This window comes from Balaenoptera acutorostrata, chromosome 3, assembly GCF_949987535.1.
Source record: "Balaenoptera acutorostrata chromosome 3, mBalAcu1.1, whole genome shotgun sequence".
NCBI classification, from domain to species: domain Eukaryota; kingdom Metazoa; phylum Chordata; class Mammalia; order Artiodactyla; family Balaenopteridae; genus Balaenoptera; species Balaenoptera acutorostrata.
In genome coordinates, this window is record NC_080066.1 from 156,836,091 (window position 1) to 156,850,066 (window position 13,976).

General features: G+C 42.5%; 1 protein-coding gene across 10 annotated transcripts in view; it reads left to right on the top strand.

Moving 5' to 3' along the window:
* Positions 1-13,976, top strand: part of NRXN3 (neurexin 3) — a 1,648,091-nt gene that overhangs the window by 487,753 nt on the left and 1,146,362 nt on the right. For all 10 annotated transcript variants that reach the window (XM_057543493.1, XM_057543494.1, XM_057543495.1 and 7 more), the window contains exon 7: positions 3,678-4,061. In XM_057543493.1, coding sequence (XP_057399476.1) covers positions 3,678-4,061 — 384 coding nt within the window. The remainder of the gene's footprint in view (positions 1-3,677; positions 4,062-13,976) is intronic.

Sequence of the window (13,976 nt, forward strand, 5' to 3'; positions counted from 1 at the left end):
GATGCCAAAAAAATGGACAGCCTGGAAGAAATGGACAAATTCTTAGAAAAGCACTGCCTTCTGAGACTGCACCAGGAAGAAAGAGAATATGTAAACAGACCAATCACAAGCACTGAAATTGAAACTGTGGTTAAAAATCTTCCAACAAACAAAAGCCCAGGACCAGATGGCTTCACAGGCAAATTCTATCAAACATTTAGAGAAGAGCTAACACCTATCCTTCTCAAACTCTTCCAAAATATAGCAGAGGGAGGAACACTCCCAAACTCATTCTATGAAGCCACCATCACCCTGATACCAAAACCAGACAGAGATGTCACAAAGAAAGAAAACTACAGGCCAATATCACTGATGAACATAGATGCAAAAATCCTTAATGGAATACTAGCAAACAGAATCCAAGAGCACATTAAAAGGATCATACACCATGATCAAGTGGGGTTTATCCCAGGAATGCAAGGATTCTTCAATATACACAAATCAATCTCATTAACAAACTGAAGGATAAAAACCATATGATCATCTCAATAGATGAAGAAAAATCTTCGACAAAATTGAACAGCCATTTATGGTAAAAACCCTCCAAAACGTAGGCATAGAGGGAACCTACCTCAACATAATAAAGGCCATATATGACAGACCCACAGCCAACATCGTTCTCAGTGGTAAAAAACTGAAACCATTTCCTCTAAGATCAGGAACAAAACAAGGTTACCCACTCTCACCACTATTATTCAACATAGTTTTGGAAGTTTTAGCCACAGCAATCAGAGAAGAAAAAGAAATAAAAGGAATCCAAATGGGAAAAGAAGAAGTAAAACTGTCACTGTTTGCAGATGACATGATACTATATACACGGAGAATCCTAAAGATGCCACCAGAAAACTACTAGAGGTAATCAATGAATTTGGTAAAGTAACAGGATACAAAATTAATGCACAGAAATCTCTTGCATTCCTATACACTAATGATGAAAAATCTGAAAGAGAAATTAAGGAAACACTCCCATTTACCACTGCAGCATAAAGAATAAAATACCTAGGAATAAACCTACCTAAGGAGACAAAAGACCTGTACTCAGAAGACTATAAGACACTGTGAAAGAAATTAAAGACGATACAAACAGATGGAGAGATTTACCATGTGCTTGGATTGGAAGAATCAACATTGTGAAAATGACTATACTACCCAAAGCAATCTCCAGATTCAATGCAATCCCTATCAGACTACCAATGGCATTTTTCACAGAACTAAAACAAAAAATTTCACAATTTGTATGGAAACACAAAAGACCCCGATTAGCCAAAGCAATCTTGAGAAAGAAAAACGGAGCTGGAGGAATCAGACTCCCTGACTTCAGACTAAACTACAAATCTATAGTAATCAAGACAGTTCAGTACTGGCACAAAAATAGAAATACAGATCAATGGAACAGGATAGAAAGCCCAGAGATAAACCCACGCACCTGTGGTCACCTTATCTTTGTTAAAGGTGGCAAGAATATACAGTGGAGAAAAGACAACCTCGTCAGTAAGTGGTGCTGAGAAAACTGCACAGCTACATGTAAAAGAATGAAATTAGAATACTCCCTAACACCATATACAAAAATAAACTCAAAATGTATTGGAGACCTAAATGTAAGGCCAGACACTATAAAACTCTTAGAGGAAAACATAGGCAGAACACTCTATGACATAAATCACAGCAAGATCCTTTTTGACCCACCTTCTAGAGAAATGGAAATTAAAACAAAAATAAACAAATGGGACACAATGAAACTTAAAAGCTTTTGCACAGCAAAGGAAACCATAAACAAGATGAAAAGACAGCCCTCAGAATGGGAGAAAATATTTGCAAATGAAGCAACTGACAAAGGATTAATCTCCAAAATTTACAAGCAGCTCATGCAGCTCAATATCAAAAAAACAAACAACCCAATCCAAAAATGGGCAGAAGACCTAAATAGACATTTCTCCAAAGAAGATATACAGATTGCCAACAAACACATGAAAGGATGCTCAACATCACTAATCATTAGAGAAATGCAAATCAAAACTGTAGTGAGGTATCACCTCACACCGGTCAGAATGGCCATCATCAAAAAATCTACAAACAATAAATGCTGGAGAGAGTGTGGAGAAAAGGGAACCCTCTTGCACTGTTGGTGGGAATGTAAATTGATACAGCCACTATGGAGAACAGTATGGAGGTTCCTTTAAAAACTAAAAATAGAACTACCATATGTCCCAGCAATCCCACTGTTGTGCATATACCCTGAGAAAACCATAATTTAAAAAGAGTCATGTACTATAGTGTTCATTGCAGCACTATTTACAATAGCCAGGACATGGAAGCAACCTAAATGTCCATTGACAGATGAATGGGTAAAGAAGATGTGACCCATATATACAATGGAATATTACTCAGCCATAAAAAGGAGTAAAATTGAGTTATTTGTAGTGAGGTTGATGGAGCCTAGAATCTGTCATACAGAGTGAAGTAAGTCAGAAAGAGAAACACAAATTCCGTATGCTAACACATATATATGGAATCTAAAAAAGAAATGGTTCTGAAGAACCTAGGGGCAGGACAGGAATAAAGACGCAGACATAGAGAATGGACTTGAGGACACGGGGAGGGGGAAGGGTAAGCTGGGATGAAGTGAGAGAGTGGCATGGACATATATACACTACCAAATGTAAAATAGATAGCTAGTGGGAAGCAGCTGCATAGCACAGGGTGATCCGCTCTGTGCTTTGTGACCACTTAGAGCGGTGGGATAGGGAGGATGGGAGAGAGATGCAAGAGGGAGGGGACATGGGGATATATGTATACATATAGTTGATTCACTTTGTTGTACAGCAGAAACTAATACAACATTGTAAAGTAATTATACTCCAATAAAGGTGTTAAAAACATTAAAAAAAAATTAGATCTATAGTCAAGAGAAAAAAAAAAAAAAGAAAGAAACATGTTCCAGTTAAAATTTATCAAAGGCAATGTGTGTCGAAAATATGCCCTGGCAGGGCTGGTAGCTAAGGCCAGTACAGAGGGTATCAGCTCATGGAGAGAGAGAGAGAAAGCAGGTTCCATCCTTCTGGTGATGGTGAGCCAGTGATGAAGACTCAGGCAGGACCTACAGCCTCTGTCCCAGGTACCGAGTAAGAAGCATCTTACCTATATGAGCTCATTTACTTATCACACCAACCTGTGAGGTGGGGACAGTTCTTTTCCCATTTTACAGGTAAGGAAGTTGAGGACCAGGAAAGAGAAGTCACTTCTTCAAGGTTATCCAGCTAGTACGTGGCGGAGCTGGGATTTAAACACAGGCAGGGGCTGCGCTGCTGTCAACCTGTATGATGTGCACCCTCTCAGCCAAGACTTTCAGGTAGAAAAAAAGATAATCATACTAGGTGCTAGGCCACTGAGATTGTCCTGGGTCCTCCTCGGGGCCCGGCTGTCTTAGCTGGCAGGGATTGGAACCAAATGGCGTACATTGTCCTTTTTACCGTTTTGCGGCATTTCGTTCCCTTGCTTACATTGTTCCTTCCTGGCCAGGCAACAGTGGTCTCCCGTCTCACCTGCTAGGCTCCTTTCGTTTGGTTCATCAACTGGTAGCCTCACCTGTGATGCCAAGAGGGCTGTTAGCTCACTCTGTTTCTGTCCTCCCATCCCAGGTACCATATCAGTGAACAGCAGGCGCACGCCGTTCACCGCTAGTGGGGAGAGCGAGATCCTGGACCTGGAGGGGGACATGTACCTGGGCGGGCTGCCGGAGAACCGTGCTGGCCTCATCCTCCCCACTGAGCTCTGGACCGCCATGCTCAACTATGGCTACGTGGGCTGCATCCGTGACCTGTTCATTGACGGGCGCAGCAAGAACATCCGGCAGCTGGCGGAGATGCAGAATGCTGCGGGCGTCAAGTCGTCCTGCTCACGGATGAGTGCTAAGCAGTGTGACAGCTACCCCTGCAAGAACAACGCCGTGTGCAAAGATGGCTGGAACCGCTTCATCTGCGACTGCACGGGCACCGGCTACTGGGGACGAACCTGCGAGAGGGGTGAGTAGGCCCTCGTAGTGGCACACTGGGTCTGAATGGGGGTGACGTGCTGCAGCTGTGTCCCTGGATAGACCAGCCTGTGCTTCCTTTGCTACTACAGGCGCTCCCTTTGGTCCTCCGTGTGCTTGCTTTCTTCTGGAGAAGAATTTTCTTGGGTTCACTGCTTTCCAGATCATACCCTTTCTAGTTCCGGATGCTTGGATTTGTTTGGCTAGGGTTGGGTTGCAGAGAGGGAAACTTTAGAGTAAATATTACCATGATCATGATACTTTCTTGATTAAGTGTTAGACATCTATTTGAGAAGGTGAATTCTTTTGGGATTCTGGGTGGACTCACCAACTGGCTGTTTCATTTGTTCATTTAACTCATGCTTTTTGATGCTTTCTACATGCTAGCTCTTGGATTAGGCTTTAGAAATACACTATTGAACAGAATAGCCCCAGCCCTGTTCTATGGAGCTTGCTGCCTAGTGGAATACTTAGCTGTTAAATAATCACAGACATGTTGAGTTTTATAAGAAGCAGTGTTATGTGTTGGTTAAGAACATGAATTCTGGGGCCAGACTGGGTGAGAGATGTGGCCCTCATGGAGCGATACAAACTTTCTCAAGATCTTTGAGACTTTATTTCCTCATTTGCAAAATGGAGATAATTAGGTACCTACCTCACAGGATATTAATGATGATTAAGTGAGTCAGTAGGTTTCTGGACTATGGAAAGCATTTAGTAAATGTTAGCGATCGTTACAGTCATAATTATTGTCATCAACATCATTAAAGGAAAAGCACAGAGAAGTTTGGGAGGCCTTTGCAAGGGGACCCAACATACTGTAGAGGTTCATAGAAAGCTTCTTCAAGAAAGAAATATATTTATTTATTATGTTTTTATTTTTGGCTGTGTTGGGTCTTCGTTTTTGTGTGAGGGCTTTCTCCAGTTGCGGCGAGTGGGGGCCACTCTTCATCGCGGTGCGCGGGCCTGTCACTATCGCGGCCTCTCTTGTTGCGGAGCAGAGGCTCCAGACGCTCAGGCTCAGTAGTTGTGGCTCACGGGCCCAGTTGCTCCGCGGCATGTGGGATCCTCCCAGACCAGGGCTCGAACCCGTGTCCCCTGCATTGGCAGGCAGATTCTCAACCACTGCGCCACCAGGGAAGCCCAAGAAAGAAATATATAGGTTGAGACTTGAAATGTAAGTAAGAGTTAGCTTGGCAACGAGGTGGGAGGAAGCCGGATGTCTTTTACATGAGGGCAACGTGTGCCAAGAGGTAAGAGACCGTGGCACACTGGGACTTTCCTGGTGGTCCAGTGGTTGAGACTTCGCCTTCCAATGCAGGGGATGCGGGTTTGATCCCTGGTCGGGGAGCTCAGATCCCACATGCCTCGCAGCCAAAAAACCAAAACGTAAGCAACAGAAGCAATATTGTAACAAATTCAATAAAGACTTTAAAAATGGTCCACATCAAGGAAAAAAAATCTTAAAAAAAAATCTCCTCTAAAAAAAAATAAAAAGAGACCATGGCACAGTTGAGGAACCAAACAAAGTCCATAACAGAATGGAGTGTGTAGTGAGGTGGGGGGAAGGGTGTGAGAGGTGGCTGAAGAGTTGGGGGACAAAGAGTGGGGGCTGACCCTTTACAACAGGCCAGGATGCTGGGGGAAGCCCCTTTCTCTCTACCGCTTTAGGACCTTACACTTGCACTGAATTTACAGTTTGGGTAAAGGGCAGAGATAAAGGTAAGCAAAGAGACGACATCAAGACAAGGAGATCCTAGTCTATAAGCCACATCCAGATTGCGGCTTGGTTAATTGTTTTATATGCCAAGCACACAGAATCTGGCTGGCTGTCCATGAGTTGTCAGTCTCTATTTTGTATGAAAGGATAATTTACATAGTTATCAAGTTTTGCTGAGGGCATAGTTCTAGGGCTTTGAGGATACTGTGTCTGTAGTAGAGATAGTTTCTGTCTACAGAAGCTTATCATTTCTTTAGCTGAGGAGTTGACACATCGATATAAGAAGCAGTAATAAAATGATACAAGGCAGCAGCATGGGCTGGACCACTAGGGGGACATGGAAATTTAGTGAAGACTTTCCTGAGGAGAGGGACATGCAGGGTCTCATCCTTAAAGACTACCAGTGGCCAGAATTGTCCAGGTATCAGAAGTCTGGTGATAAGGAGGGATCCTGGAACATGCTTGGATAACCAGTCAAGGATTTTCAAGGAGTCATTTTTGTGAGGTCAACCATATTGCTAGTTAAAGTATATTTCAAGAGAACTGCAAACCTTCCCTACAGCTGGACCAAAAGGAGGACACAAGATATTGGAGTAAAGGAAAAGGAGCTTTTTTGGGGCTCATACAAGTGAAATTCAGATTCACTGAATTTTCAAAGCAGCCACCCCAGAACATGAGCTAAGACGGGGAGGCGGCCATCCGGAACAGAAGTGGGTCTCATTTGGCTGGCCAATCTGTCAAGCTCCTGAACTCTTTCCAAATCTCTTTTTAGGGTAGACTATCCTGGTTGCTGGTTTGGGGAGATAGAAAAGTCATTCGACCTCTGGGATGCATGAGACCATTTTGGTATAAGTCAGGAAATTGTGGATCATCCACTGTCTAGGAAGGTAGTTTAAGAACTGAAGGTCCCTTCAGACATCTCACTTCTTTCTCCTGGGTATCGTTCCAACTCAAGGGCCTTGTGGTTACTGAAGACAAGCAGCAGTGACTGGAGACAGCTGAGCAAGGTGTCCCTGAGATCAGCTGTTCCAAGGGCAAATCAATGGGAGTTGGTCCAAGATTTGCCAAGTACAGTGAAAGTCACTGCACCTTTTACGTTGTCACTTCTGACTAGTCATTAAAAGGCAGCTGATTGGGGATATATGAGGGACAATTATTCCTGGTACAGAGCAGCCAAGATTCATCCATTGTGGCCAAATGAGAAGGAGCCTGGCAAATTTAAGACATTTAATCTACATGTCGCTCAAATCCCAGATGGTTCAACTGATTGTTTTGTTCCCCCACTAATTGTTTTTTTGGCCCTGTATTGTTCCCGACACCATGTTCAGAATGAATCAGTGGAGTGTAAAAATGATAGGACTCTACTTTGCTGGCAAAGAAAATCGTTTCCCTATGACGCTGTTTTTCTTTATTGAAACTGATTTGTCAGTGGAGATGCTTTTGACTTTTGTTCATTTTTCATACATGCAGCAGACATTTATTGAAACCCTAATTTGTTCCAGGCACTGTATTAGATGCTGGCAATGCAAAGAAACCCAAAAACCGACACAGCTTCTGGTTTTGATCAAGGGGTGTATAGTCCTACTGGACAAGGAAAGGTGGGAACTGTGCTAACGCTTGGTAGATGTCATGCCTGATGTTTTAGGGGAATAGCAGGGTAGACAGACGGGAGAGGCCATGCCTACATGGGTGAGTGATGGTTGGGAAAAGGGGACCTGAGGTTTCTTAGATTTTCTTGTCTGCTATTAATAATAAAACTATGGCCTCTCTCTACCTCTGACCCTCAGTATGCATTATAGGCACTTCTGAAAAGTGGTAAAGGAAGAGCATTAACATTCTTTATGCAAGAGCGTGATCCCCTTTGTTAAGGAATGCTGCGCCACCCACCATAACACCATCAACAAGTTCACTCAATTTACCATTCTCTAATTTTTTTCTAGAAGCATTAACCCTAAGCCTAGAATTGATCATTTGTACCAAATGTGATAAGACTAAGACAATTCCTAAGGCAGTGTGTCCCATCTAGCCCCAACTGTGTCCTATACTTGGGCTTCATAATAGTGTCCATCCCTTGGTATCACTAGCCCCACAACAGGAGTGGTAGTGTTTGAAAGAGGCACTTGTTTCTATAAAATGGAGAAAGCATAAGTGGGTTGCTGAAAACTGGTATTCAGAGACAAAGCAGAGTCAGGGATGGCTCAGGTCAGACACCGGATCAAAATAGCCCAAGAACCCAAGCAAAGTGAGTAAGCACATCAGTCTAAGGTACAACTCCCAGGTTAAAGATGTCAGCCAAAGACAAGGGAATAAGGCAAGGGAACTAGGAAATATATGAGTACATGAGACTAAGGATGATTTGCATGAGTGTCTTTCTCTGACAGTAAAAATGGATGTCTCTCGCTTGTACCCTCACAAGAGTGCTTCTACTGCCTATGAAGATGAGCAACTCTAAATTTTGACATTGGCTTGATGTTGTATTTAGATTTTTTTTTCACCATGATCTAATACTGTTCTAAGGAGATGTAGATAGATCCACCCATTCCAGTTGTTCAACTGTAGCTGTTCTGGTTTGTTATTTGTTAATCATATTGATGTGGGAGACATCTCCATGACCTAAAAAGCTAAGGTCTGCTTAGCTACTTCATGCCTTGTTTGGTTGAAATGCTTTACTCTGCTGGAAGATTGCCTGCCATTTTTAAAATCCTATTGTGTAGAGGAAACATTCTGTCTTATCTAAGATGATATGATCAGTTGACTTGGGACAACAGAGGCATCTTCTCCTTGTCAGTGTAGCCAGACTGCTTAGTTCAATTAGTGGGGACCAAGTGTCAATAGGCAAGGCTGTGGATTTAATTTATTTGTGGACCATCAAGCTTCAATTTGAGGCCACTGCAGATTCTATCCCCTTCCCTAGATGGCTTTTCCTGAATGTATGCCATCATTTGTTTAGCAAGAAATAAAATAGGACTCAGCACAGGTTCATCCCTATGACAAAAATAACCTATACTATAGCACTTAGAGTCAGGATGGCCTAGTGGTTAATGGCATGAATTTTAGTCAGATGGACCTTGGTTCCTGAGTTGGTTCTGTCAGTAGCTAGGTAATATACAACAAATTTTTTATTTCGTCCAAGTCTCAGTTTCCTTATCTGTAAAATGGGGACACTGATACTTACTAGGTGAGGTTCTCTTGGTTGCAAGCTACAGAATTGACAATGGCCAACAGAGTAAAGGAAGAAGACATATTGCATGATTATCTAGAGAGTTATTGGTCAAATGACGATCTGACGAACTACATCTTGAAAAGGGAAGCAGAACAACTCTGGGGATCCCAAGCCACTGTGATTGAAGTGATGCGTCTCTCTTGACCTACAGGTTCTGGAGTTTTCCATTCATGGTTTACATTTTCCAAAAAGAGAACCTGACTGGCCCAGTTTAGTTCATCTGTCTATTCTTCTACAGTCAGCTCTGTCCAGGCGGGCAGTCACCTAGAATAGATGTGAAGGATCACCTAACATGTAAATATATAACCTTACTGAACCATTTTCTTAGTGTTCTTTCATGGCTAAGCTTGGGGTACCCTGATCCAAAAGGCCATGTCCTGTTATAGATGCCCAGCCACATGGACTACTTCTGTGTGATAAACAGAAATATTTCCTGGGGTCATGGAAATTGGATGCCTTTGAGAATATTAAATTGTAGAACTAAGAAAATGTGATAGAGAGGGTAAATCTGCTCTTCTCACTGGTCCCCGGGATTCCATTTATCTGACATAAACACCAGCTGAAAACCAAGAATGCAGATATTACGAGTTCTCTCAAATGACCCTGTTCCAGCAGGAAAGGCTTGCAGGCAGCAGCTGCTCGGGGACTTCGCTCTCAGCCAGCCCCTCTGATGGCTGCTGTGTGCTCCTGGGGCAGCAGTACATCCTGCTGGGGAGGGTGAGACACTGACTTTAGAGGAGGCTAGAGTGCGTCATTTGGATGCCACATGGAAATCAGGACATCAGGACATGGCAGGCCTGGCAGATTCAGTTGATGTTACCTGTACCTAATCCTTATTTCAGCAAGGGAGGAATTGGAAGCCCTGAGAAGTTAATGTCACTTTAACTTGGAGCAGCTGTAGAATGGTTAAAATTCATGGATCCTGACGCCTAATCCACTGTACTTTCCATTACATTGAGTAGCCTTTCCTCCTCTTATATATGAAAGGGGTTGGATTATAAGGTCATTGAAGGAAAAACAGTGCATTAGGTATTTTTGTTTTCCCACAGTCTCCAGCACTGTGCTATACACATACTACGAGGTTATTAAATGTTGGAGGAAGGGTCCCAGTCCTCTGTCCTGGGTCTCCTCCTGGTCTGCACATTGCCCTTTGTGCCCTCATCCACTGCCATGGTGTCAAAGGTTATCTATATGTCAGTGATTCCCAAGTCAGTCTCTCTAGCCTCGAACTCTCTCTGGAACCCCAGATTTCTATATCCAGTTGTCCGCTTGACATCTTCATTTGGATATCTGATAGATATCTTAATCATAACATTGAAGAATAGAAATCTTCAGTGCCTCCTCCCTGCCTTAGACTTTTTTTTTTCTTTTCTTTTTTTTTTACTTTTAGTTTTTCCCATCTCAGTAAATGGCATCACCATTGTCCTTGGCATTTTCCTCGATTTTTCTTCTCCCATCTCATTCAGTCTGTCTCAGCAAGTTCCTGTCGTCTCCTCATCTAAACCCATCCTGCATCTGTCCACTTCTCTCCCTCTCCACTACTATCATCCTAGGTCAACCTACATCGATCTCTTCTTTGGAAAACTAGGTAGCATGTCATACGTTATGAAAAGCTCAAATTCATTTTGCGCCTTCCTCAGAGTATTGAAGTGAGATTATTAAAATGTTTAAATATTCAACACATTCTTAAGTAGCTTTAGTTTCAGTGTCTTTTGGTCCCTCAAATTGCAGGAAATGAAGCTATAATACTTATTTGGAATTAACTTCAACATTCACATTTCCATACCTTTTCTCTGTACCAAGCTTGGTGAGCTAAGTTGTGAGGATACAAATTTGTAGAAGACATAGTTTCAATTCTTGAGCTCACAGTCTAATAATCTGCAAATTGTAATGCAATCTACCAAGGGCAATGATCCAGGAATATCATAGGAAAGAATGAGATAACAATTAGAAAGCAAAATATGTCCAACATGATATACCACTTCATAACCAGTTCTGGATCTACTGGGGTCTGCTCAGACTGACTCACTGGTGTGGGAACAAAAGAAACCCTGGCTTCCAGGGTCAAATATAAAAATGCTTGTTGGCGGGCTTCCCTGGTGGCACAGTGGTTGAGAATCTGCCTGCCAATGCAGGGCACACGGGTTCGAGCCCTGGTCTGGGAAGATCCCACATGCCACGGAGCAACTGGGCCCGTGAGCCACAATTACTGAGCCTGCGCGTCTGGAGCCTGTGCTCCGCAACAAGAGAGGCCGCGATGGTGAGAGGCCCGCGCACCACGATGAAGAGTGGTCCCCACTTGCCGCAACTAGAGAAAGCCCTCGCACAGAAACGAAGACTCAACACAGTGATAAATAAATAAATAAATAAATAAATAAATAAATAAATAAAAGAACGTGAATTTCTTTAAAAAAAAAAATGCTTGTTGCTTTCCCTTGTTCTAGTGCCATTGAGGCTCTGCTCCTATTCCCCTAGGAACATCCAGGCCCTTTATTTAGATATGTGACCTTGAGATTCTTACTTGGATCCTCTGGCCTCTCTGTTCTGCAAAAATAAAATGAGGCAATTGGGTTTCATGCTCTCTCAGGGCCCATCCAATTATAAAACTCTGTGATTCTCAAATGTCATCAGCTTGGCAGTGGCTTCCTTATCCTGAGTAGAGGGGTAAAGGTGAGTGAAGGGCAGGGCAGGGATGCTAGTCCTTGTTCCTGGCGGTCTGCAGTACTGTCTGGGTTAGGAGGCTCAGTTTAGTCATATCAGCACTGCAGTGAAGTTGTCACCTCTCTGATTCATTCATCTAAGAATACGAATACCTTGATATACTGGGAATACTTCAGGTCCATGACTTAAAAGTTTTAATTGCTGGATTAATGAATAGAGCCTTGGATTTCTTAAGATCATTAAAAGACTGTCTCTTTTTCAGTCCATTATTTACCCCCTTTCAAGGGTAAATACATGTATTAGAGAAAGAGGGCCCCCAAGAAATACGTAATTTATCAACATCAACCAACATGTCCCCATTTTTTCTTTTTTTTAAAAAAAATTTTTATTTATTTATTTATTTATTTTTGGCTGTGTTGGGTCTTCGTTTCTGTGTGAGGGCTTCCTCTAGTTGTGGCAAGCGGGGGCCACTCTTCATCGCGGTGTGCGGGCCTCTCACTATCGCGGCCTCTCTTGTTGCAGAGCACGGGCTCCAGACGCACAGGCTCAGTAGTTGTGGCTCACGGGCCTAGTTGTTCCGCGGCATGTGGGATCTTCCCAGACCAGGGCTCTAACCCGTGTCCCCTGCATTAGCAGGCAGATTCTCAACCACTGCGCCACCAGGGAAGCCCTCCCCATTTTTTCTTATCCATTGGTGCTTTTTTAATTTTTATTTTATATTGGAGTATAGTTGGTTAACAATGTTATGTTAGTTTCAGGTGTACAGCAAAGTGATTCAGTTGTACATATACATGTATCCATTCTTTTTCAAATTCTTTTCCCATTTAGCTTATTACAGAGTATTGAGCAGAGTTCCCTGTGCTGTACAGTAGGTCCTTGTTGGTTATCTATTTTAAATATAGCAGTGTGTACATGTCAATCCCAAGCTCCCAATCTATCCCTCCCCTCCCACACTTCCCCCCTGGTAACCATAAGTTCCTTCTCTAAGTCTGTGAGTCTGTGTCTGTTTTGTAAATAAATTCATTTGTATCATTTTTTAAGATTCCGCATATAAGCAATATCATATGATATTTGTCTTCCTCTGTCTGACTTACTTTACTTAGTATGATAATCTCCAGGTCTGTCTATGTTGCTGCAAATGGCATTACTTCATTCTTTTTAATGGCTGAGTAATATTCCATTGTATGTATGTACCACATCTTTTTTTAAAAAAATTTTTATCAGGGTATAGTTGCTGTACAATGTTGTGTTAGTTTCTGCTGTACAGCAAAGTGAATCAGTTATACGTACACATGTACCCCCTCTTTTTTGGATTTCCTTCCCATTTAGGTCACCACAGAGCACTGAGTAGAGTTCCCTGTGCTATACAGTAGGTTCTCATTAGTTATCTATTTTATACACAGTAGTGTATATATGTCAATCCCAATCTCCGCATTCATCCCACCCTGCCACCTCCTTGGTATCCGTAAGTTTGTTCTCTACATCTTTGTCTCTATTTCTGCTTTGCAAATAAGTTCATCTGTACTATTTTTCTAGATTCCACATAAGAGCGATATTATATGATATTTGTTTTTCTCTTTCTGACTCACTTCACTCTGTATGACAGTCTCTAGGTCTGTCCATGTCTCTGCAAATGGCACTATTTTTTATGTCTGAGTGATATTCCATTGTATATATGTACCACTGCTTTATCCATTCCTCTGTTGATGGACATATCGGTTGCTTCCATGTCTTGGCTATTGTAAATAGTGCTGCAATGAACATTGGGGTGCATGTGCCCTTTTGAACCATGTTTGTCTCCAGATATATGCCCAGGAATGGGATTGCTGGATCATATGGTAACTCTGTTTTTAGTTTCTTAAGGAAGCTCCGTACTGTTCTCCATAGTGGCTGTACCAATTTACATTCCCACCAGCAGTGTAGCAGGGTTCCCTTTTCTCCACACCCTCTCCAGCATTTATTGTTTGTAGACTTTTGATGATGGCTGTTCTGACTGGTGTGAGGTGATACCTCATTGTAGTTTTGATTTGCACTTCTCTAATAATTAGTGATGTTGAGCATCTTTTCATGTGCGTCTTGGCCATCTGTATGTCTTCTTTGGAGAAATGTCACTTTAGGTCTTCTGCCCATTTTTTAATTGGGTTAAGACACACAGCTATATCTCTGGTGATGACCGTAGCGTTGCTCAGATTCAGCCTCTTCTTGTTTCTCTTCCTGTTCTCCTTTCCACAGGCCCAGGATTGTATGATCCCAGGAAATTGTCCTATAGTCCATGAACCCTTCCTAAGTGTTATTCTGCCAGG